Source organism: Labrus bergylta, chromosome 13 (genome assembly GCF_963930695.1).
Source record: "Labrus bergylta chromosome 13, fLabBer1.1, whole genome shotgun sequence".
Classification (NCBI taxonomy): domain Eukaryota; kingdom Metazoa; phylum Chordata; class Actinopteri; order Labriformes; family Labridae; genus Labrus; species Labrus bergylta.
In genome coordinates this window covers 27,950,350-27,976,612 of record NC_089207.1, presented here as the reverse complement: position 1 = coordinate 27,976,612, position 26,263 = coordinate 27,950,350, and the positions used below count along the sequence as shown (strand labels likewise).

Sequence of the window (26,263 nt, the reverse complement as noted above, 5' to 3'; positions counted from 1 at the left end):
GCATAGCCTGAACATGAACTACTATGAAATTCTGGGGTGCAGGTGGCCTAGCGGTTAGGTTGCTCCCCTTGTACAGAGGCTATAGCCCTCCGAGCCGGCGGACCTGGTTCAAGTCCGACCTGTGGCTCCATTCCTGCATTTCATTCCCCCAATCTCTCCTGATTTCCAACTTAATCCACTGTCATGTCTAAATAAAGACAAAAAGCCTAAAAACAAATCTTAGAAGTAGAAAAAAAATACTAAGAATTTAATGCCACCAAGTAAAGTTTCCAGTTCCAAAGACATATAAACAAGTTACACCAAATTGTCATTAAACTCTAGGTATGTATGACTGTCTTTGGTAGGACTTTAAAACAAAGCAGCTCTGCCCTCCATGTTCAGTGCACACTCACAACTCCTCAACTCCCCCTTTCTTTTGATAATTTATTTATTCACCCCACCTCCAGCACCACCTTTTTAATTATGTCAGGATATTTATCGATAATCTCTTTTGAATCTGTTTAATGTGTTTTATTTTAATAAACCATGTAGATACCCGTGGTAAAAGTTACAAAAACTGGAACAGATTTGTTGCATTACAGTATATTTCCTAAAAGACCAATAAATATTTATTTAAAGGTTGTCCTCGTGTAAAAAAAAAAAAAAAAGGTCAGATTCTTCTGTGGATCCACTGTTTGAAACTTTAGGTGAATTATTTCTGGTTAAATGGTGCATCATGTGTGCCAAAATATCATATTTCATTTAATTCCCTCTTGAATAGTTTGTTTCTGTTTCATCATAAAATCAGACAAACATTATTTTTATCACAAACATCAATCTGATCTGGGATTTTTACTTGTAAATTTATATCAGAAGAGATCGTGTTCTTGTTTTTTTCGGGAAATGTTTATCCCATTTCCAATTCTTGTTTCATTTTCAGTCATTTTTCATTATAAAAACCTTCCCTTAGGAGAGTATTGCCATCACTATAAAATAATACTCTCCACTTTAATAAAGATGCTGTGAGATACTATTTCTCTGGGTTTTCTAGATGTTACTGTAAGGAGCAGCACAGTGATGTAATTACGATGGTTTGATTCCATGCCACAGTCCTGCAGAGGGGATGTACAGTGGGGTGTGGTCATTGTTCACTGTTTGGAGCCCCCCCCCCCCCCCCCCACGACAAATAACATAATCAGTCAGAGCTGCTCTGTCACAATTGTATCTGCAGGGAAAAACAAAACGGAGCTATTCTTAGAGGTGCCTCTTAGACTGCTGATACCATAAAAACAGATACCCAATCCACACAATACCTAGAAATTGGAACATGACTTGAAAATGAAACATTATCCTGGAGGTGAAACATGCAGAAATAAAACTCTGCTGTAAATGTTCACAGTGTTCACAGAGGGTTCTGGTTGCTTTATACAGTATTCCTCGTTATTCTTTATAAATGTTCTCTGCTGTAAAGGTTTTGTTATGTTTAGCTCATGTGCCCTTTCAGACCACAACCACTTTCACAACAATGTCCAACAGGAGAATTGAACACAATACATGACTTCATCCAAATGTAAGGGGCCAACATTGTCAGCAATAGAAAAAAGTACGACCAACATCAAACGTAAGCCTTGGGCTGTTAAAGGTTTAATTACATAACTTTTGTTAGCTCTGGAGTAAAACTGGAAACACAAAGTGTCTTCAACCTTACCCTGACCTCAAACAACAGTGACAACTAACTGTGAACATTTGAAAAATACTCATAAATATAAATCACAGTTATACTCAACGTTATCTGTTATTAACATATTTACTTGCTGCACATTTGGTGTAATCCAAATTTTTACATTTTTTAATCAGCATTAGGCGGCTGTGGCTCAGTTGGTAGAGTCCGTTGACTCTCAACCGGAAGGTCGAGGGTTTGATCCTCAGCTCCTGCAGCCACATGTCTGATGTGTCCTTGGGCAAGACACTTAACCAAGAATTACTCCTGTATGAATGACATTAATAACTTCTGCTGGTCACTTTACAAAACAACCTCTGCCATCAGTGTGTGAATGTGTAGGTGTGACATGCTGTGTAAAAGAGCTTTCAGTAGTCAGAAGACTAGAAAAGCGCTTTACACATTACATATATCCATTTTTCACATTACACCTGGAATAACCTAATTTTTTGGACACATTAGAGCAGCACAAACAAGTTGCATACAATAATTTCTTGTTTGCAAATAATTGTTTATTTACTCATCCAACAGTTACACACAACTGTTTATGTTGGTGTCATGTTTTAAACCACATGATGAAAGTTAGTTCATTGTTCACTTTCCTTTGTGCTCTGCTTTTGGTCACCACCAACAATGTTTGAGGTTAATATCTTGATGTTTTGCTACTATCATACCAACTCATCGTTCATTGTGTTCAGTCCTGAGCTCTAAGAGCATGGTCTGCTTTTAAGAGCTTTAATTCTAGATATGTTTTGATTATAGCAAATTCAAGTATCATTCCAATGTGTAACATCATCACACGCACACTCTGGATTGCATTTCTAGGTAATGTTTTTTTTTTTTTAAAGTTAACACACATCTGTCCATCATTTTATGTGTGGTGCTGCTCATGTGCTGGTGATATCACACCACTTTTTTAAGTGTCACATTCGTTTGATCACATGAATATGAATTCAGTGTTCAGCCTCTCTGACAGCATTCAGTAAGCATGTCAGGCATGAATCCAAAACAAACTTAATGTAAAAAAAACAAAGATCATGTTTTGTTTGCGTGTCAGGGCCTGGAGCTTAGTATTTCACTTTGGTTTAACAAGAAAAAAGAAGAAGATGTTTCATGCTTAGCTGGAGTGTTACTGAATGCATGAATGGAGTGATGGAAAAAATGATGACATTAAAAGCTCAACCTGAGCTTTAACGGCACAGTTGTTGTACAAAAGAAAACCATTTCAAACATGTTTAATTCATTGACCGCAGTAACAACCACTGGGCTGCTGCTGATGCTCTGTACAGTAGAATACATCAGCCTCCAGCTGCTTCATGCTTGTATGATTACAGTCTTGGTGTATTCATGCATAGAGTGGATACTGTAAATCCCTGAAGTACTATACTGTAAAACACTCGGCGCTAACAGTGCTGCACGTAACAGCAAAGCAGAATCATCAACTTTTAAACACACCTAAAAATACTCCAGTAGTAAAAACCACAGACAAGTTTAGTTTAAGATAGCAAAGTCCTTAAAAAAGAGCTCTTTGTTGAGAACAAAAAAAACAAGTGTCACTTCATTTATAATGTATGCATCATTTATGAAACAAAAGAACAACAATCAACCCTCTGCCAGTAAGCCAACTGACTCTGGATTTCTTCACTGCTCACTGCTGCTCATCATTTTTTATGGTACATGACTTTAAAGAAAGTTAAGTGCTCTGTATAAGCAAAGCTGAGTCTATATTGAGTTTACCCACAACAGTAAATCATATGAAAGTATCAGGCTTTATCACATTAGACAGAGATCTAATAAAGGAGTTAGGCAGGGAAAAAAACACATCAAATATTCTTTAAAACAGGATTGTGTGTCGTATTAAACTGCATAAAGATAATAAAACATCATTCAATAAAGCTGCTGTCTTAAAGTTCTTGTTGTGATCAAATATGAATCAACGTATATTACAAATGTTTAGACAAAAGAATCCACCTTTCCTGACAGCCCCTTAAAATACCTTTTATCTCTGTCAATTAAAGATCAGGAAATTATTTTTTTTGTACTTTTCTAACCAAAAGTCAGTGATTAAGGCAGTTTCTATGAGTAACACTGAAATATTTGAATAGATTCAAATCTATAACAACCTTAACCATTTGATGTGTGTAATAAGCAATCACAGAAGCTTTGACTTAATCATACAATGTTCACTGCACCTAAACAACAGTCAAACGGATAATCAGTAACTGAAGGCAACTTACTGTCAGCACTACAACCACTTTCCATCGCACCATAGGGTGGGGTGAGCAGTCCAGCCATGCACTGATGATATCTCTATAAAAAAACAAAAAACACAAATAAACAGATCAGTCAGAACAGTGGAAAGGTAGCATAGCAGAGTGAGTAGCAGTGTGAAGATTTGGTAAAGCCATATTTCTCCCTCTGCCTGGTCAACCTGATCAACTTGGTGATGTGCAGTGGCGATTCTAGAGTCTGTTGGGGCCCGAGGCAAAAATTCATTGGGGGCCCCTCCGACCCACATTCATCACCGTTATGTCTGCCAGTGTCCCGATGCTTTCTCCTCTTCCTCTCTTTCTTTTTTTTTACTCCCAGATGGATCACTTCTCTCTATTTTGCTTCGGTGACTCTCATCGACAAAGGTTGGTTTTCAAATGAGAGCGAGAGCTGTCAGACAGGGCCCCCTTTAAGGAGGTATCCTACTGTCATTGCAAAATTTGCACATTTTGAGCCACTGCTGTGGTTTAAAGTTTGTCAGCCCTCGGGTGCCCCCTACTGGCCTGGGGCCCCAAGCAGTTGCCTAACCTTGACTATTGACAAATAGCGCCTCTGGTGATGTGAGATCATGCTGATGTCCTGTGGTCTAGTGTGTGAAAATGTACCTCAACAGCCGACATTCACAGATGGTACCCCCTAGATGACTGATATTTTGGCCGATTGTCTTGCTCCAATGTTATAACTGCTCATACAGAGCTCTACATGTTGTGGATTCTGATATGTCATCCTAATCAAAGACAACCGTTGGTGTATACAATACCTCTAAATAGACCAAAAACACGACTCCAACTTATATCAAATTTAACTCTCATCTGAGGGAGAATGGTGTTCATAGATTATCAAAATATAAAGCAATGTAGAAGCAGAAATTGATTGTGCAATGGACTGATAACCACTGACAGGTTGCCCTTAATGCTGCTTCATTATGGTGCGTTCTAATTGATAACTCCTTTGTGTGAATGTGAGTGAAGAGTGGTTGGAGGTGTGGCCATACAGCAGTTTGTTTTGGTTTAATGGTGGTGCGCAAGGGCGACATTTACTGGATCAATAAGTCGCACAATCCTCCTTTAAAACTTGGATATTTTGTTTGAACTCCACCTAATTTTACTTTGTGTACATATGTCCAATGAACCTGTTAACTCTGGCTCCATTCCTCTTCTGTCTATCCTGAATCTTTTCCCTTACTTTTACTTGCTTCTATCATGCATTTGTCACATTAAATACTTCAATAAGCAATAAAGTACTATCTCTTTAAAGCATCACATTACAGCTGTACATGCATTATATCATATCTGTACCCTGCAGTATCAACGACGTTATGTAATGACCATCATACTGCACCCATGCACTCTTGTAAATGTCATGTTTTTCTTTCATGATGCTGTAGGAAGAGGTCAAGCCAACCATGGCCAATGAGCCGTGAAAAAGTACTGCAACACAACATCATTGGTTGAACCTGAACGCAATAGAACCACTACAAATGGGGAACAATTTCAAAACTGAAGAGAAAAATGTGTCCGATAAAGGAAATAAACTCACTCCACCATAAAAAAGAAAATAATCATGTGGTGCTGTGTTTATTTTGTTAGATTTTTTTTCACTATGGTTTATGAAGTAAATTGAATCCAATTTAAAGGCATCATTGCTCCAGAAACACGTAATAAGAATGCATTTTGGGTAAAGATAAATAATTTGTATATAATTCTGTGTAAATTAAAGCACCACTGTTAGTCTGGGTTGGATAATAGCTAGTAAGCTAGTAGCTATTCAAAATGAAGTTAGCTTAGAATCAAAGCAGCGTTTAAGAAAGATTCTAGCTATATTAGCTAGAAAATGCATTAAAATAATTGCTATTTTTGCAATAATAGATGTTGACCTTTAGCTAATTATTATCAACCAATGTTTTGCAATATGCTTTGAATGTTAGCAAACTAAAGCCGTATGTCTTTCTCTTTACAAAATACACAATACAGGACGAGTTATTTCTACTAATGAGAATTACTCATAATATTTCTTCAGTGCAAAAACTGAACATCTTGACAACATGATCCTCTAATGATCAAGTTGTTCATCTCTTTTGCTCACTGAAAAACACAGAAAACTATTCCCATGTAGTTCTAAGGTGGTATTAAGGTACAACTCGTGAAAATGAAAAACCCGCCCAATGCTCTGCAAGCTGGTTTGTATTTTTCTTACTTTCAAAGAAGCTTTAAACAAATTGTCAAGTAGATTGATGGTTCATGATTCATATGTGGTAAAGGACAAACAAAACGAATTACGTGCCAAAGCAACTACATATAAAGTCAATAAAAAGCTGATTTCGGACCACTTAGTCACTGGCCTACTTTCTCTAACGTCCTATCTTCTGCTCAGAGAAGACTCAACGACAGCTAGAGCTATAGAGCCATTTGGTCCTGTGTGGTAATGTGCTCTCAGAGGTCATGTTTTAAATTCAATTTCACCCTCTGAAGTCACTTAATCACTTTAGCAACCCTTAAGGGGGGACACAGCTTTTTTCCCTGCAACAAGAAGACGGTTAGAAATGTCACATTTACACCGCTTGTTTGACCAAAATGAGGATTGTCTTTCTTCATGCTGCTCATTAAGATACTAGCAGATAAGCATGAGCGTCAACTAACACTCAGATTATGAAAATGTTTCTTTTGTGGAGGGGATTTTGTACACATTCAAACACCAGACTGAATTATTCAAAGTTAATGTAAGCATTCAGAGCCTATCAGTCTTTGTTGACAATTAAAGGATTTGAGGATTAGGGAGGAGCACTTAAACCGAGCAGCACATGAACAAATGAACTCAACCCCTCAGAGCCAATAAAGCTGCGCTCCCTGAGGGATTGCATCCACAGTGCAGGGTGGGGGTGTTGTTTTAGAGGAGGATAAGCACTATTGTCAGGTGTGTGAAAAGCACTCAGTTTCTATTTTGTTAGTAATGATGTCTCTGACTTGTATATCACACAATACATTTGTATCCATATGGAGCCTTGTTTTGTTTTTTTACAACCTCCAACTAACTACTAAGTGGCCGACTTTTCACATGTGAATCAATATTTTTTTTGGCTGTGCATAAGTTTGAGGGAAATTGAATAAATGGTCAATAGAACATTTATCAAACCAAAGTTGCCTTTCATTGGGAGGGGGTTGCTGTGTTAATCTTTATTAAATATCATGAGTTTCTCGTCTGAAGGTACAAGACATTGGAGGTGATGATGTAGGAGACTATTTTATGTATCAAATTGAATTAAGAATATAAGTAGTAGATTCATAAATAATTTAAGTGATCATTAGCTGCTGTCCTGCTCCTGTCTGTCTCAATAATTGTCACCATTTTTACTTTGTTTCAACCTTTTTTAATACAGTTTATGTTTTTATAATTACGTCTGTAATCTCTATCATACATGATCATATCATCAGCGTAACATCTCAGTGTTAATAGAAATGTTCTTTAAGACTTTGGATGTGACTGAAGTATTTAGAATTATAACTTCATTGTGATAAGGAGAACATGTGAATATGAAACACAGGATTGGTTCCAAGAGTATTTATCCACTGAGTTTGTAGATGAAGCTAGCAGTTTAGCTGGTTAGATGGGCTAAGCAAAACCACTAAAAACAGCTGGCCAGTCTGTTGTAACAAAATCTGCCTCTCAGCCAATTCATTGAAATATTTTATCTTGTTTAACATTTACCTTCAGTGAGAGCCAGGATAGCTGTGTCCTGTTCCTATGTTCATGCTTAGATCAGCCAACAGACTGTTAGATGTTTTTTATTGTACAGATGAAAGAGTGTTACGTATCTATCTTCCATTGAAGAAGTCGTGTATTTCCCGAAGTGTCGGAGTATTCCTTTAAATGATGTCTTCTGATTATTCACACATTAACCTTTATCCTTTTAATCCCAGAGGATTATTAGAGCATTAAATCATTTCACCCATCAGTTAAAGATTAAAACTGCAGATATACCAAACTGTGACTATGTGGGATAATAAATACATAAAGATGTGTAAGCATTCTATAACAAAAAGAAGGGCTAGGTGTGCTTGCTTTGGTCCTTAGAAATGCACATTCAAATATTTATGACAACGCTTTATTTCACCATTAAACCACAGTTGGGTGTGACTGGTACGGATACTTCCCCCTAGTCTTGATATAATTCGGGAAGAGAAGTCCTGAACTACAATCTCTTGTAAAAGAGGGAAGACCAAGTTGTTTTCAGTGCTTACAATGTTAGAGCATGGATCAACCACTCGATGTATTCAGCTCTGACCAATCAGTTTTGATATCTGAACAGCAAGCACCTTGGTTTAGTCCGTCAGGTTGTAGTGTGTGATTAAACCCAGTTTCTTACAAATGATAGGGATATGTTTGTTAATCTGATACCATCACATTAAAGGATATTATGATCTGTTGCTTTAAGAGGATTTAGTTTGAGTAGCTGAGGAGTGTTACAAACACTTGCAGAATACGAATGATGCCTTTAGATGAGACAGGTAGACATGTAAGGAGTCTAAATCCTTTTAAGTCCACAGCTCTAAGAATAAAAACTCACTTAAGTCTTTGACCCTAAAGGCATCTTAAAAGAAAGGTTACAACCTGACATAAAATGTATCACTAACACACTGTGGACACACAGCTTCATTAACATATAGCGTTCTCATTGGTTGTAGAAATGCCTCACAAGTTGGAGAACATGCATCTTAAAGACTGTGGCTTACAGGAATAACTGCACATTTTAGATTAAAAAAAAATACTTTGGAAATTAAAAAAAAAAAACAGGAATAACTTTTTATTATGTTTTTACTATTTGTCTTTTTTTTCTCCACCTCGAGGACAACTTACCAAGGCAAACTGAAATCATCAGAATTCTGCCACACTACTGAAATCATTCACGCATGTAGAATGATTGGTAGGCTTAATCAGAGTTTTGGCAAATTAAAAATATTTCATAATCACTAACAAGTCACTAAATTCACTTCACAATAAACGCTACATTCGTCCAACATTAACCAGAATCTAAAAACTCTTTAACTGCTGAAAGTATTAAAACAATTTATTAAAGTCATAATTCTTTTTTTAAGCTTGGTGAGTGAATGTTTTTTATTTTCCTTCGTCGTCTTGTATGTACAAAGACTCACCTTAGAGATATATTTTTTTAATGTGTAATTTTTTCAAATATTACATTATATTTTAAATAACACTGTCTCAACCAATAAAATCCTATTCACATTTTTTTTAAATGCTCATAACATAAGCATCTACACAGAGCTGTAATCTTAAGGAAAAGGGAAAAATGTAATAAAAATATATTTTTGTTGCACACTAGAAGAAATGTTTTTTAAAACCATATTCAGTTCAAATAGTTTAAGTACTTGATGTACATGAGTGTACATGAGTTTAAATGAGCATCTCATTAATCACCACATGGTGTTTATCTTCACTTAAGAGGGGGGTTTTAGAAATGTCTGCAATAACAGATGTGCCATTCTGTTTTCCTCCAGTGAAGCTCAGTCAACTGTTGTGCATATTAGCTCTCATACACTGACTTCACTGTTCACAGCAGGACAAACGCATGCACATTCTTTAACCCTGTCCTCTACTAATAATGGCTTTTTTTTCCCCAAACTCCTACAACAATGAAGTCACCTGGAAATACAAGCTGTAGCACATACTATCTTGTATCTCTATTAAAGTGCTTTACTTATAAGTGTGTGCAGTCCTATCTGTGTCATAACAAACACATCATCCAAGTGCATTCTCACTTCGAGCGTCACCTCAGTCTTTCACGCTCCAGTAAGTCATTTCATTGTGTGCATCAATGTGCATGAATGCACTGCTGTATTTTGAGCAGTTCACCCCACATTACATAACACTCATAGTGCAAACTGTTCTCAAAGCAGTCTGTGATGATTCTGAACTCTTACAGGCACACTTCAGGCCACTGGGGAAAAACAACTGAGGGGGAAATATTACCAAATCACACCTGCTCCTACAAAAACACATAGACTGAAGTATTTCATTTTAATAATGTGGTTTTTTAATCTCTCAATAGTCAGCGAGAAAATTCAGCACAAAACTCTATCCACCATTTATTCAACCATTTATGATCAAGTTTTTCCTGATGCAGCTAACATGTTGGATTGTTGGAAAGTTTGTCAAACATTACCTTAAGATGCTACTAGTGTCCAATGCAGCCTAAAAAGAAGGGGAGGGACCTCCAAACCCTCTTATCCCTCAGTCATGGGTCATATCCAGCCTGGTCCAGCATGATCCAGCAGCTACATCAGCCTGCACGCTGCTCTGACAGCAGGCAGAGTGAGCACACTGTGTCAGTCGAGCAGAGTGCCAGTCAGCTGCTCACTTCTTCTGAGCAGCAGTTGCTAGGTGATTACTCAACTCCAGTCACTGAGCAAGCTGGAGAGCATGCTCCATCTCCCTCTCTCTCCTTCTCCCTCTCTCTCTCTCTCTCTCTCTCTCTCTCTCTCTCTCTCTCTCTCACTCACACACACACCCATTGGCTAATCTGCACACATAATAGTAGCTGCTCATTTTTAGCTGGGCTAGGAGCTAAACCAGAAAATGGTCAGTCTCAGAGGGATGTAAAGAAATCAGAAATATAAAAAAAGTCTTTCATCTATTATAACTTTTGAGGAAGGCGCTGTCCTCAAGCAGAATTGGTGATTTATTTTCTTTGTGGATCCAATCCATCTGTGAAATGTACAGACATTAGAACCACCCGGCAGTATCAAGTTCCTATCACTGAGCTGCTTCTTCTCAAGGACAGAGAGCAGCTGGTGTCTTATCTTTAACCTTGTTACTTATCAGAGCTGCACTGACCCCCAAACCAAGAAATTAATCACATGATTAACAGTTTAGACAGTTGCCTAACTCCAGTAAGTTTCATAGCACAAATAAGTCAAACTTGTGTAACGTACACCTGATATACCTATTAACATGATTCCTCTTATTCATCACATGTACTCTGCCGTGCTGTGCCTTTCTGTTTACATGTGGATGTGTTGTTCTATTGTTTTTTTATTTATTGATTCTAGTGGAAGCAGCTGAATGTTTGGCAGTACTTTGAGCCCAAGACAAATTTCCCTGAACGGACAATAAAATGTATCATATTGTATCGTTTCAAGGATACTCACTGTGATAATTGGTGTTGTAATTGTCTGAGATGTTTTAGATTTGCAGCTTCGCTTGATTGTTTGTTGCTGCATGTGACTAAATTATAAAGATTTTATTTTTTATTGTGAATTTGAAGCCGGATGAAGTCAAATGTTTAGCTCAACGGGTGCTGACCCTGTGAGGGGATTTAACTTTTTATAATCAAAATCTTTGTGCACTGTAAATAAAAATGACAAAAATGTTTTTAAGCAGAGTGATCACACTCCCACTTCTTCATTTCAACACTGATATTTGTGAATAAAACAGACAATAAAAGTGAATGAAATACTGAAAATATTCAATTGTGTCTGACAGCACATTTCAATCTGACCAAATCTAGTACACTTTAATAGTTTTATACATTCACTTGAATAACAGACAAGCAGTGCCACATGTTTAATGCCTGCTGCTGTCTCATGGAGTATAGAGAAAATTACAAACAATTGTTTGATTAGTTTCATTAGCCTTACTTTGTTGTTTAATTCTAGATTCATTTCATCAGACAAGCAAAAGATAGAAAAGGGGTCATATAGGTAAGCAGGCATCTTACAGCAGGACCTGTCTGTAAGTGTAAGGATGTGGCTGAAACAAAGACTGAGCAGATGTAGATGTCAGTCACTGAATCCTCAAAGTGTTGCTTCTGACAAACAAAACTTACCAGAACAGCTTCACTGCTACAGTTTCATCAAGAGAAAGAATGCCTTATTTCAGATCCATATACTGTACATTCAGTCATTTTAAATTTGATGGAATAAAGGCTTGTATTGAACAGACACAACATGTAAGTAAAGAGAAATGTATAAAATGTATTTAAGAAGTCTTTATGATGGACTGGGGCAAGCAGAGATACTGGAAACAGATTCCAATTTTCTCTTCCGGTAATAAATTTGATTTGAAATTTGAAATTGATTTAGTGTTTTTATGTTTTGAATTCAGTTTAGTCAGCTCATCTATGCAGTGGTTGGAACTGAAGATACATGTTCAACGGAGCAATAAGACAAAAACAAAGCAAGAGAAAACTGGTTCAATTCCGGATGAATGATTTCATCTAAAATCTATAAGTTAACAGACACGCATTGAAGTGATACAAAAAAAATCTATAGTTTGTCATGATTCATGTTTTTATTTGCAGGTCAGAGATCAGATTTTTTTTGTTGCTGATGTAACCGCTCTGTGAGCTGAGGAAATACATCAGTAATGTTTATTATCAACTTCATGCTCTTTCTTCCAGATGCTGAACCCCTAGAGGATCCATGTAACCTTTTTTTTTTTACCCCCCCTGCACCCTATCCACAGTTACCAGAGGGCACGCTGCAGCCCTGCCACTTTCTGTTCATCAGCTCTCTACCCAACAGGCTTCTTCTACAGGCCGCTGACACTCCACCCCCCCCCCCCCCCCCCCCTCTGCTTAGCACCCATCAGATTCGCCTGGAGTCTAAACATGCATGAGAAATACACACAACTTATGCTAATAAAAGCTCAAATGTGTAATTTGTCACATTTAATCCACAAATGCCACAGCTGTTGTATAATGAGAGCGGTTCTGTGCAGGCCACGTGGAGGCTGAAGAAGTGACTATAAAAGAGCCACGTTACCAGCCTTAAAAAAAACAATGTGTTATCACAATCTCAGCGCCCATCGGAAGCACCAAACAAAGAGAAGAGTAAATTGATGATCAGGCCCATCTAAGCCAGGGTCAGCATGCTCGTGTGTGCTGAGCTCGGCTCATGTCTGCTCTGTTAAACAAACAGCACACGGCTGCCTGATCCCAGCAGTTGTATCAGTCAGCAGTATGAGAAAATATATATCAAAGTTGCGTGTAAGAGCGGTGCTTGCCATGCAACAGCACCACAGTCACAAGCAGGAAAGGAAATGTAAGAAAACTGTAAAAAGCAGGAAGAGAGCAAGAAACGAACAAATGTGTTGATTTAATAATCGACATGAAATGCAATGACTAAATTATCCGGTTCATTAGGGCAATGCTGTGATCACTATGACGCAGTTTGTAATAGTGCATGGCTACAGGTTCAATTTGAGGAGGAGGAGGAGGAGGAGGAGTAAGAAGAGGAGTAAAAAGAGGAGGAGGAGGAGGAGGAGGAGAGAGGAGGAGGAGGAAGAGAATCAGGAGGAGGAAGAGGAGGAGGAGGAGAGAGGAGGAGGAGGAGAGAGGAGGAGGAAGAGGAGGAGAGAGGAGGAGGAGGAGAGAGGAGGAAGACGAGGAGAGAGGAGGAGGAAAAGGATCAGGAGGAGGAGGAGAGAGGAGGTGGAAGAGGAGGAGGAAGAGGAGGAGGAGGAAGAGGAGGAAGAAGAGGAGGAGGAGGAAGAGGAGGAGAGAGGAGGAGGAGGAAGAAGAGGAGGAGGAGGAGGAAGAGGAAGAGGAGGAGGAGGAGAGAGGAGAGAGGAGGAGGAAGAGGAGGAGGAGGAGGAGAGAGGAGGAGAGGAGGAGGAAGAGGAGGAGGAGAGAGGAGGAGGAAGAGGAGGCGGAGGATGAGGAGGAGTATAAGAAGGAGGGGGAGGAGGAGAGAGGAGGAGGAGGAGGAAGAAGAGGAGGAAGAAGAGGAGGAGGAGGAAGAGAGGAGGAGGAGGAGGAGGAAGAAGAGGAAGAGGAAGAGAGGAGGAGGAGGAGGAGAGGAGGAGCTGAGGTGTAAAACTTTGACTCAGAGCTTCTCCTCTGAATAAAGCAGTCTAGGTTGTAATTTCAACATCCGAGCTGGCATCAATGGATGCTGGGAGTACCTCTCTGCTTCTCTGGTTTTTAGAGCCTTAAGCAATAATGACATTGATACAGCTTTAGGTTGTTAAGGCACTACAAAAGGTGTTTCAGCTTTAGTAAAACCTGTGTGAAGTCTGACACATCTGAACAAACAGACTAAAGTTAAAGGGTTTCCTGTAGTAACAAGCAGAAGCTGTTGTTCTGCACTAAAATGAGCGTCAACCAGGCTGAACAATGTTGTTGAAACTGTTGCTCCAGCATCAAGTTGTAACATACCAGCAGGTAGAGTAACGATGATCCATCAATAGGCTGATTATGTGACTTTTAACTCGATGTGAGGCCTTTTGTTACAGCTTCAGCCAACTTCTGAGGTTAAGCTAGCTCAGCAGATCTAACAGCAGAGGATCCATGTATAGACACTCATGCTGGCATGCTCTGCCATACTTCTGAGAAGTTCCCCTGTAAACATGGTTAAAGAGATCAATATTGGACTTATCATTTCTGTCACATACAGTATAAACTTTTATGTGACAGGTGATCTAGAATTACACAGTTTGATTGCTGGAAAAATCACGTCTTCAACTTCACTTAAAAATCCCAAATCACATGCACTTGATATTTCAAGTTTTTAAACTTGTTTAAGCTGCATTTTAACAATGATTAGTTTCCACATTTAAATTAAGGAAATGTTAAAAACTGAGACACTTTCCATCCAGACAAATAAACAGTAAAAAAACATAATCTAGTATAAGATCTTGCACAGTGAAGGTCCACTATTCAAGTTAAGTAACAAACATGAAAAAAACATTTTAACATGATACAGTGAAAACACTGTGGGAAAAACTCCGGCATAGTTTAATAAAGCCCAGGGGGGGAAGTGAGATGGAAAAGATGTCACAAGATAAAAAATTTGTTCTGCCAAATACGTCAACAAAACAGTCTGAAAAAAATATACTATATTAAAGTAACACGCAGTGAACACACCTCGTGTTTGATTGAAGAGCTTCCTCTAAAGACCCTGCCAGGTAAATTCCAGAAGAAGCTGCCCCATATGATTCTGAGCCAAGATGACAACTTAACACAGTAACTTCACTGTCTGTCATAACGTCAAAAAATAACCAAAGCCAGGGGATCTGAGAACCAGATACAAACAATCTGTGTGTAGAATAAGACACCAAAACATCCACCTCACAAACCTGAATGAGGAGGTGACTCCAGGACAGAGGTTAAACTGAAGCCTTGTAGTACTTCCACTTGATGGTCAGCAAACATCCAGATCGGCTTAAGTATCCAGTCACACTGCTGCTGGGCTGAACCCTGACACAGACACACGCGAGGTTCAACATTTACAAGCCCCTCATGCCCTTCAGTCCCAGAGGAAATGGGCAGTCTTTCTCTCATAGGCGGTGTCCTACAGGAGAGGGGGCCTCTACACAGCATGACACCCACAACCTAACATGCAAGACAGTCTTCAGTTTTGTTTGTGAGACACATTTATATTTATCGGTACTATTATGTAGTACGTCTTACACAAATTGAGTTATACTTGTGGTGAGTTATTGTATTATAGTCCACGCAATGAGGTCATAGGTAAACACAGGACCACAGCACTGCACTGCCATCTAGTGGTCAAAAGGTAGAAACCTCTCAGGCTCTTTATAGACTTAAATTCTGAGAAATGCCTGCACACATAAACATTCTCAAAAAGCAGAGCGGTTCAGTATCATTACTGGACCACTTATGCTAAACCTGCAGGGTGGGTAACATTAAAAATCATGAATCAACCAAAGCTAATCACCATGACAGTGTACATCGCCTACACTTTGGCTTAGGCTGAGCTGAATTCGTCACCGTTTCAACATTTAGCATTTCAATTTCAGCAGGGACAAACTAAGACAGGTGGCTGTTCTCTTATTTAAGCAACCTCCTCATCTAGGTCAGGAATTAAAGGATAGAGATGAGGGGTAGAGATGCAATTTTTGGTGCAAAACCATTTTCCTGTTGTTGAGGACAGCAATAGCATTATTTTAACCCGAACTGGTGGTGTTTTATTTATTTTTCTATAAAATGATTCCTGTTTCATCATTCAGATTTCCTTGAAATATAAAAATTAAAAGCAACAGAGCTGAAAAAAATGTGTAAACATAATATTTTCAGACCAGGAAATATAATCAAATGAATCCTTGTAGATCTTTTTTTTTAATGAAAATATGTGAACTGGTATTTTATGTCCCTTTAGTGAAAGGTAAGAAAGTAGGACTAAAGAAAAGAAAAAGGCAAAAAACAGACTCCGACAGCCTTTTCAGACCCCCCTTTATACAAGACCCCAACATGAGTTCATCTCCATTGTTGTGTCACAAACTGTAATGTGACCAGAGAATTGCTGTGGGCTGATGAAGATACAGATGGAGCAGACAGAGGTACTCACATCCCACAAAGACCTGAACGCCCTCTGCTCGATGCGTAGGAGCTCACTGGATTCCCGTGTGACAATAGTGGCGTGTCGAGGAGTGTTATCCAGGATCGACTCCCCAAACGCTGTGCCAGTTCCCAGTGTGCAAATGGTGACAGCATCCTGGAACAGAAACAGGGGGGGAACACCCAGCCAAACAAGAATACTGTGAAATCTAACGTTTGTCGTTTGCTGGGAAAAAAATGCTTTTTGTGTTGTACTTGATCAGACCACTCTCTAGGTTAAAGACAATCACCTGAACACTTTAAGGTTAATTATACGCTCCAATCAGCAAGAAATCACTCCAATCAGAGCACAGACAAACTGACGCAGGGGAACAAAGCATCAGTATTAAAAACCTTTTTGGTAAATTCCTCTAATGTTATTAGCAAAATGCTCTTTTCAGCCCACATCTAAAAAGATAAGCTTGAGGTTAGATGGGAATATTTTGAATGGCTGATGGATTTCAAATAGGTTGTAACAATTCAATTCAAAAAACTTTATTTGTCCCCGGGGGGTAATTCAAAGGCACACAGAGTAATAAATTAACAACAGTGCAGGTAGATGAAATATTTTAACCTAAATATAAAGTGTCAATTTAATACAACTTAAAGCTTAAACTTAACTTAAAATACAAAATATAAAGGAGTAGATATAAGTGGACAGTGATCGGACTAACAGATGTAACAGATGTAACCATAACTATGTGCAGTAAACGAGAAATAAATATATATATACAGAGCTATGTGCAAGTAAAAGAGCTATGTGCAAGTAGTAAATATTCAGATTATAACCTTAAGAGGACTGTCTGGATTTAGGCAGCTCAAATTGAATAAGGTAGCACACAACATAATAGTTTGTTCCCATTCAAAACAAAGTAGTGAGTTCTATTTGTTTGTTGAAATTAAGGGTTTCACATTATTCTGGAAAAAAACATATAAGTCAAACCTGATAACTTGAGGTCTCTGAAACTTTGACATCCAGTGAACCAGACAGGACGGCATACCAGCTGGTGCCAATGTCTCCCTGACGATACACTTTAGAAACACAAAGCACCGTTCAAAAGCAACATTGATCATAGACTTTATATACAAATGGACAGCGTGTTCACATGGTCTTTTTAAAAACAAAGCATCTTACAAGTATCAGATCAAAACGATGAGATGTTTACAAAAAAATATATGCCACCAACAATATACAGACATTTATCTCATATTGTGGAGGGAATTTATGAAGACGTGTAACCACGGATACATAAAGTTCCAGTTTCCGTGGAAGTGAAGCGATTTCATCCCAAAGCTAAAAATAAAAGGGTTGAGTCTGCGTCCGCACAACGGAGAACAACAAAGAATATCACAGCTGCTTGACTGACTTTGTGGCTTGTTTTGAGTCGTGTACCCGTGTTTGTGCTCGTGTATGAACTGTACCATGCCGAAGCTAACCTCTTGAAAGCGTGCCAGGGCCAAGGAAGTGTACCGTGCTTGAGCATTTTAGGCCCGGTACAGATTGCTTATATGTGAATGCGCCCTTAGAAAGGTCCCATGTGCCCGATATACAGCATGCATATTTGGACTTACAGGTGATGCCTTTCTCCAAGCACTCATAAAATCCACACATGCAGATCTGCTGCAGCAGATTGGGGTGGAACTTCTCAAAGGCCTTGGCATTTTTCAGATGGGCCAGGATTATGTCGACATCTTCTCCTGAGCGTTCTGCTGGTCTGCAGGAAGAAAAGCAACAAAGAGACATTTACAGGGAACCACTAAAATAAAACTGGTAACTAAACATGCTGCATGCTTTAATTCAGCAAGAGCAGCACAAGTGCATCTCAGACAGCTGAACCGTCAAAATGAATAAAAAGTAGCACAAAGCTTTGTTGAGGTTGGTGATCAGAATCAGAATCAGAATCAGAATCGGGTTTTATTGTCAAGTACATTTACACATAGAAGGAATTTGACTTGGTGTATTGGTGCTAAACAGTTAACAAGGAAATAAAGCAGAACTAACAACAACTTAAATAATACAGTTTAAGAAGCTATTACAATATATAAAATAGAATTTAAAAATGTTAAATATTAACTATAAAAACACAAAATGTACAAAAGGTGCAATGTAGGAGCTGTGCAGTGGACTATGAGGAAAACCAATCTTAGTGTGTGTAACAGATATTGTCCTTCTTAATGATAGTTGACACAGTTTTTTGGCTCCTACTCAAAAGCTGGCTGCTTTGAACCTCCTGTTTCAGGTGGACCATCACTAAGAGGACATTCACACAAGGCTAGAACTGCTCAAAGTTTATTTTGAAACACTAGCCTGTACATTGTTGTTTATGTCATTGAGCTGTAACAATGAGAGTGAACTATAAACTGTCCTCACACATAATTTAGGGTGTTGTATCCCTCCTCTGTTGCTTGCATTACTCTGCCCCTAAATTTGTTCCACTGAATCTGAAGCCTCTGATGTAACATGTGGGTGGTTGTACTGTAGCTTACATCACCTTTGAATCCATATCCATCCTTTAAAAGAGGAAAACCAACCGTTTCAATACTTCAGAGAAGCAAACAAGGGCTTGTTCACAGCTCCTGAAAATGATTTACTGAGTTCAATAAAGAGGTTTTCACCAGAGCAACAGCTTGCAAGCAAATGGCTCTTTGTGGTGAGTTCCCTGGAATCATTTCAGCGGTTACATTAAAGTATCTCAGTATTGTGCTCCTCTGATTGGATTGTGGTATCCCATCCCCATTCAAATCAAACATTTAAAATCCCCTTAACAGCCCTGCATTATTTCAGCACTACATCAAATGCTGCGCAGCGAGTAAAACAAGGCAGGGAAGGGATGAGTGGGAGTTTCAAAGACAAGGTGTCTGTTTGGTAATCAAGCAAGCCCAAAAAAAAAAAAAAGCTTTTGTGAGGTGAAGATTTCAAGTCCAAGCATGGAAGGAATGTTTTCATCATGAGGCAGCTTATAACATTATTCAAACTTTAAATGATGACAAACTTAATTGAAGCATTTCTTCTGATTTACAATACAGAAATGTGCACAGCGTGATGTCTTCATTTTGCACCCCCCTAAAGTTCTGTGCTTAACTCGAGTAAAATCAAACATGCTACAGAATCTGAGAGGAAAATGTGAGTCATAGGTTTAATTTGCACCAAACAGGTGGGCTCTACAGCGACAGAAGATATTACTGTGCAAACACATCTGGCACACTGCGTCACTTTTGCTGTTTATAGCTGATGTACTTTGGACCCCCTTTCTTTCTCCCCTCAGTCTGTGCACACAAAAAACTTACATATGATCTGTGCCCAATAACACTAAGGACAAACATGCAAACTGTTTGTTATTTAAAGCATTTGAATTCAAGCTCTACATGTACATAAAAATCCACACAATGAAATAAATCAATGCTGGTGCATATCATGTTGCATGATGGAACACATTGTAGTTCTTTGCAGCAGGTGACAGACATGAAGACAACAGTTGTGCAACACTGCACCTGTTAGCGGTAATGCACATTGATGATTCATTCACATCTGAAATCAAATGTAGGCTTATGCTACTCCTTTCTTTAGACCGATCAGTGTCAATAATGTGTTACTACATAATAAAGTAGCCTGTTGTTAAGTATGACCTAATAAAGGGTTTAATATCCCTTCTGACAGGTGTACATGCACAATGTTTTACCTCCCCATGTGATTTTGGACAACTCTCTTAGTAGTTTAGGTATGAACCGTCCATAACATGATCTGTAAAGGATCTTGTCAACATTAAGAGTAAGTGATAAACTGCTTATGCAGTATATGAATGACGTATTTTTAGTTATGAATATTTAAAGCATTTCCAACAGCTGTCCAAAGTTAGAAGCATTGCTTCCTATACTTCCCATAGCCTATATCTCTGATCTCTGTCGACACTGTTCTTAATATCGGTGTCCATATAATAAACTAAAAACATGGCACTTTTTATGATGCCCCTATTCAACCTCACAAGAATCAAGTTTTATTAATTCCAGTGGGCAATTTAAACTACGGAGCCGATATGAACGTTAATCCGGCCACTGAAGCACCAAAATAAATAAAATCCTCGTCTGTAGGTAATAAATATGAATGTGCGCTCACATGGAGCCCTAAACCGAGACAGTGAACGCACTTGAATTACATAAATGCAGTACCTTTTATCCAGACAAATAATCCACTCCGTAGATTCCGATGAATGCGAAGAACTGTGCGCTGCAACCATCTTGAGATCCCGATTCTCCTCCTGCTGCTGCTGCTGCTGCTGCTGCTGAGGCTGCGGCGGTGAAGAGGGCTGGACCAAAACCAGCACCTGATGTGCCTTCAGTCATTCTCCGTCTGACAGACGATGTGCTGCCCCTCTGCTGAAGCTGCTGATCAGGGCTCACCTGACCAGGAGAAGTTTGAACAGAAAATACACAAGAGGGAACTGGAGGTAGAGATATGCTCCAAAGAATGTGAAGTCATAATGCCAAGTTTGTTAAGAGAAAGAACGTCACCTTTTTTTTCCAAGACTTAAAAAATGACATTTTAAATGTGCTACCTTTTTTCCCCATTGTTTCATTTCCAGTCCAATGTTTTTATTTTTTTCTTAGGTTCTGTCTATGAATACCTAAATCTATATTTTGCGTTGTGTTCTAGTTTCCATTTGTAGTCCTGAAAGTAGGCTATCATGCACTACTAAAAGAGTCCATGAGGAGAGCAAAAGAGGAGGAGGAATAAACCGGACACGGTGGAAGATATCCCAACAGCTGTAACAAGGCTACTCTTTAGCTCTTTTCTTTAACACACATCTACAAACTTCAAACTCCATTCTCGCCCCCTCAAGTGGCTGTCAGACTTTTAAACGATGTGACGCACCTGTAAAGACAATATGACCGGACATTCATCGCTGACTAGTGGCAATACCACACCGGAAGCAAGGAAAGATGGTCATCCGTACCCAAATTGGCAACATTTAAAAACCAAAATGATAAACGAGTTTAATGACCTGTAGGCTACATTTTTTGCTGTGCCTAATTTACGGCAATGGAGTCAAAAGCTGAAGTTAATAGCATAGGCTAAAGCGAACTGTTTAAGTTAATTAATTTAGTAATTTAAAAGGCTGTTGGTAGGCCTACATTTTATTTTTATTTTAACAAAAGTTTTTCAATAACATTACAAAAATAAAGGAACATAAATAGTTTAAAAATCAACTCTACACTTTCAATTATTTTTTATTGTTTTATCTATCTATCTATTCAATGATACACCTGAGACCCAAAAAAACAATCATAGCTTGACCTAAAGAACTACAACTTTGGTTATGTGTATGCCATTGTGCTTTTTTTTTTGTATTTTTAACCCACCTTACTTTTTAAAGTGAAAAAATTATACACATTGACAACATCTCATGTAACACTAAGCACATTACCCCACACCTTCATGGAGGTTTATTGTGAGCTAAACATGTAGTAAATCAAATAGCATCAAGACTTTGATTGAGTAATGGTTTAAAAACTTGCATTTGTGATCCTGATCTTAGTTTTCACTCACTTCACACTAAATAACTAAAAATATTTTTGATATTTTACACTTCAGACTCACAGTGTGAAATGTTGCCCACATTAGTTGCTCATACAGACTTCTGTGGTAACTCTTTTATTGTCACCTCCTAAATACATCTCACTCCCACAGTTCACTGTTTAGAAAAACGTGACAGGAGTTTTCATTAATACAAACTTGAAGAATATGTCCAATTACTCTCTCACTGTAGCACTTTGTGGTTGTTAGAGGATATTATGTTGTCAAGACGACATACAGTGACGAAGCATTTGGCAGCAGTGTGTAGGTGGAGGACACAGGTACATGTGTCCTGGGCAGAGCGGACATTCAGCAGGGAGCGACTTTTCTGCTGCAGGGTTTAAAGGGGAGCCAGAGGACATGGGTTCATGGGTAGCCTATAGTGACATATACATTATCATGAGCATTCACATGATAACTCATGGGTAACATATTCCTACAGGGACTCAAGAATAGCATGAACTCCCTGCATTAATCCATATGATTAAATTGCTGCTTATAACGGCCTGTGCAGCACTCTGTGTTAGAACTGACAGCTTTCCTTACGCCAAAGTGAGAACATTTCCACAATGGCCCTGAGAAAATTATGCTTTGTAATAAGAGGCCATATAATGAAAGGGCCATTGGTCTCTCAGTTGCCTTGGCAACAAACTGAGACTGAGTCAGAAGTAAAGAGAATCAGCAGTTGAAATGTCAGGCGTGATGAGGATGTTTGAAAATGAAACTTTTTAATGTTTTTGCATTATTTGTTCTTTTTCATCCATTTTGAAACTAAATGTTGAAAGTTTTTATCTCAACTTTAATGGCTATTTACAACAAATACTATCCTTAATCAGGTCACACGTCCTGATAGAAATGTTTTAGGCTGTATAACATGGAGGTCATTAGGAGTTGTCCACGACACATAAAATGATCAAACTTTACATTTAAAGTTCTCTGATTGGCTTAACATATTTACACATATGTGCAGCTCTTTTTGTTTGTGTGCTGACCATCAAGTTAAAATAGCCTACATTTGCATGCTCAAAATGTATTTTTGAGCACTGATTAAAAGATAAAGATAAAAGATAAATGATTAAATACAATTCTGTCCTATTTCAAATGGTACATAAATATTTATAAAGAAATCTTTAAAAGCCATTATTAAAATTATTATTGTTGTTTTGTGGCGGCAGCTCTCTATTTAAAGACCCCGTGGGAGTGACAGCAGGGGGGAGGCTCTGATTGTGCCTTTGTGATTCAAGGAAATCAAATATATTATAGATACACTGGTTTTCAGTGATCAAAGCAGAATCAAGTTTTTCTAAACCACTAGAATCGGAGAAGAGCAGTACACTTCAGTCACATGCTTTGTGCTTTTAAGTGTTTTGCAAAATCTATAAAGCATTTCTTTCTGTCACTTTGAGAGAAAAGGCCTAAACCTACATTTTTCAGTTTAATTTATATAGTCTCCAGAGAGTTATTGGAATGTGGGTTGATGCAAGTTATCGCTACAAGGATAGGGTTTGTAACTTTCTGACCAATTTCTAAAATCATATACTTATATCTACCACAAGAGGGCAGCATTATCTCTCTAAAAGGTAAGCATATGATCATATCAGGGCAGCGTGTGATTCAGTGCCCCCATTCAGATTGAAGAGGGAGGATTCTCCTGCTTTGGCATTCATTTCAAAGACTGTTTGGGACTGTAACCAAGGCCTCATTCTGACATTGAAGCAGGCTATTTTGGTCATTATCAAGAGGGAAAATGTCCGAAAGCTCTGTGCAGTTCCCAAGAAATATTTTGCATCCTATTTTGTATAAACACCCTGTCAGAGTGACACATTTTTACACTTTCATTGTTTGCATAAGTTATCTGTCCTGTGCCTGGAAAAAAAAATAGGGTTTTGACTGAACCCATGAATTAAAGGTATACTTAAAAGTTGAATATATATTTTTTTCTTTTTAAGATTTATGTTTGGGCTTTTGCCTTTATTTAGATAGGACAGTGGATGTGTCAGGAAGTTGGGAAAGAGAGTGGGGAAGGAATATTTACAGTCTATGTGAAGGACATGTGAAGCCACAGGATGGACTTGATCCAGCCTCTGAACATGGGGCATGACTTAACCGCTAGGCCATCAGCGCCCCATTAAGTGAATATTATAATGTCAAACAACTGTTCCAATTGTCAAAATACAGACTCTTATTTTGAAGGAGTGCAGCAGCATCTTTTGAATGAGCAGCATTTACCCTTCCCTTCACATTATCTCCCCCACTCCTACAAAGATAAACAACAAGGATGCATGCTGAGCTCAGGCTGGGGCATGCACCACCCAAAACATACATTCCTGCAACACTGCATACCAACAACTCAGAGCAGCAACAGAGCAACACATAACAAAGTGTGAAGACATCAACCTGCACTGCAGGACTGTTCCACCAACTTTTGGTATCTTTTTGTACTCTTGAAAGTTAGATGACAATACAAGTCAGATATTGAGAGTAAAAATGCAATTACTTTTAGAGGCTACAGGATTTCTAAACTTAATTAAAAGCCCCTAACTAAAAACTGTAATGTTTAAAAATCACAACCTTTTTAGTAAAAGTGAAAAACAGGAGTAGATAAAAGTATGGTTTTTTGAGTTGCATCTTGCAGGATACATTCTGAGACATTGTCTCAGAGGTTCCACTGACTCCTCTGACCTGCTCTTCACCTGCTCCTGTTTCCATGTAGTACGTCTTCTTCACTGGATGTTGTTTCAGGGGTTGCTATGGGACCACTGGCTCGGCTGCGGTGTGCCATGTTACCTCTGGGAGAAAGCCCACTGACTGTGTGTATACAGCTTTTCAGGCCCAGCGTTGCTAGGAAATGATCCAGGAAGCTGAAAATGGTAAACACAGGGACACATGGACTCCTTATGTGCACACACATCAAAATTGTAGAGGCTGAGGAGCATTTGAAAATATATTTGGTAGATGCAGTAAAATACAGAGTGCTCATGATGAAACTACAACTAAGATTTACTTTTTTTGTGTGGTGAAAATCTTTTGGTGTGTAGGACTTGTTTTTGTACACATAAATCACACTTAAAAGACCAGGTTCAAATTCCAGAGTCAAATGAAATGTTGTTTAAAACGATGTGCACCACAATTGAAATGTTTCAGATTTTTCACTCCCACAGTGTGAGAGGTCATATTTACACTTAGAACCAGAGGTCAGCAGATTAACAGAAAACAAATGAATACAGAGAAATCCATAATGTACTGTGTAAACAAACTGACTGAAGATACACTTTATGTAAGTAAAACTACAGTTTGTTTGTGTGAGAAGCTGCACAGAGCAATATAAAACTTCATACATCAGATAACCACGTCTCAATAGGAATGTGAGGGCAGATAACTGCAGAGGAAATGCCTGAGGACTGGACATTTTCCAGTGATGTCTCTCTGACAGTTTTAAACACTAATTTACAACTTTGATACTTTGGGCTGAAGTGTAATAAATTCAAGTACTAATTTGGTTTGTTTTCAAGAGAATCTAATAATACTAAAAGGGTCCAAATTAATACTCGCTGTAAGAAAAATCCATGCATTGAGGGGTAAATATTTCATGTGTTGTTTAATTAAAAATGTAGATGGGATTACACTTCAGGCAACAGAAAAAATTGTCATGCACACAACATGCCTTCTAGTTAAAAACCATCTGCTGTGGGCTCTTGCTGCAGTCACATTTATCAATTATTACTAGCCTACTTGCATTTTGTTATATAAATCTCCTTTTTGTTATATAAATCTCCTTTTTAATTTCAAACATGGTTATAAACTACTGTATGTTAAAAAAGGGAAGATTTCTTCATTCACAAGAGTTTTGTATGTATAAGTATGTTATTAAATATTGCATCTAAAAGCAGTTCATCCGCTTGTTAAACACTTAAATAAAGTATATCCATACGATTTGAGATAAAATAAAATGTTCTCCCCCTTGAACTGGCTTATATTTCCTATGTTAGTTTGATTGGATGCTATTTTTGAAATCTAGGTTGTCAGCCACCGAGGAAATCTACACACACTTTCATTCATTCATTATCTGTTGCTGATCTCAATGAAAACAGTGACTCTTTATTTTGTGAATCAAGCAGGCTCATATATACTTATAAGGGCTCAGTTGCTGGGCAGTTGTTGCTCTCTCAGGAGAGGACCTGATTTTGAATGTGTTTGGCATATGAAAAAAACCCAACATGCTCTCAGAGTTTTACCTATCTATACCAAGTATTCAGCTGTTCTGTGAAATCAGTCCAACAACAATTACAAAAATAGAAAAAGAAAATTAGAGCTTGTTCCCAAATACAAGGCACTATTGCAAATGTTTGCAGGATATATATCACTGTTT

General features: G+C 38.3%; 1 protein-coding gene across 4 annotated transcripts in view; it reads right to left on the bottom strand.

The window, feature by feature from the left end:
• rapgef4a (Rap guanine nucleotide exchange factor 4a) overlaps nt 1–21,110 on the bottom strand; it is a 36,251-nt gene extending 15,141 nt beyond the window's left edge. The window contains exons 1-5 of one of the 4 annotated variants that reach the window (XM_065962384.1): nt 20,490–21,110; nt 17,895–18,037; nt 17,266–17,354; nt 16,294–16,440; nt 3,937–4,009 (exon numbers count right to left, since the gene is read on the bottom strand). In XM_065962384.1, the coding sequence (XP_065818456.1) occupies nt 3,937–4,009; nt 16,294–16,440; nt 17,266–17,354; nt 17,895–18,037; nt 20,490–20,557 (520 nt within the window). In that variant the 5' untranslated portion in view covers nt 20,558–21,110. Of the gene's footprint in view, nt 1–3,936; nt 4,010–10,148; nt 10,373–15,061; nt 15,166–16,293; nt 16,441–17,265; nt 17,355–17,894; nt 18,038–20,489 lie in introns of those variants that run through there. The other 3 variants (XM_065962385.1, XM_065962387.1, XM_065962386.1) reach the window with 3 other exon arrangements.
• Between the last annotated feature and the right edge of the window lie 5,153 nt (nt 21,111–26,263).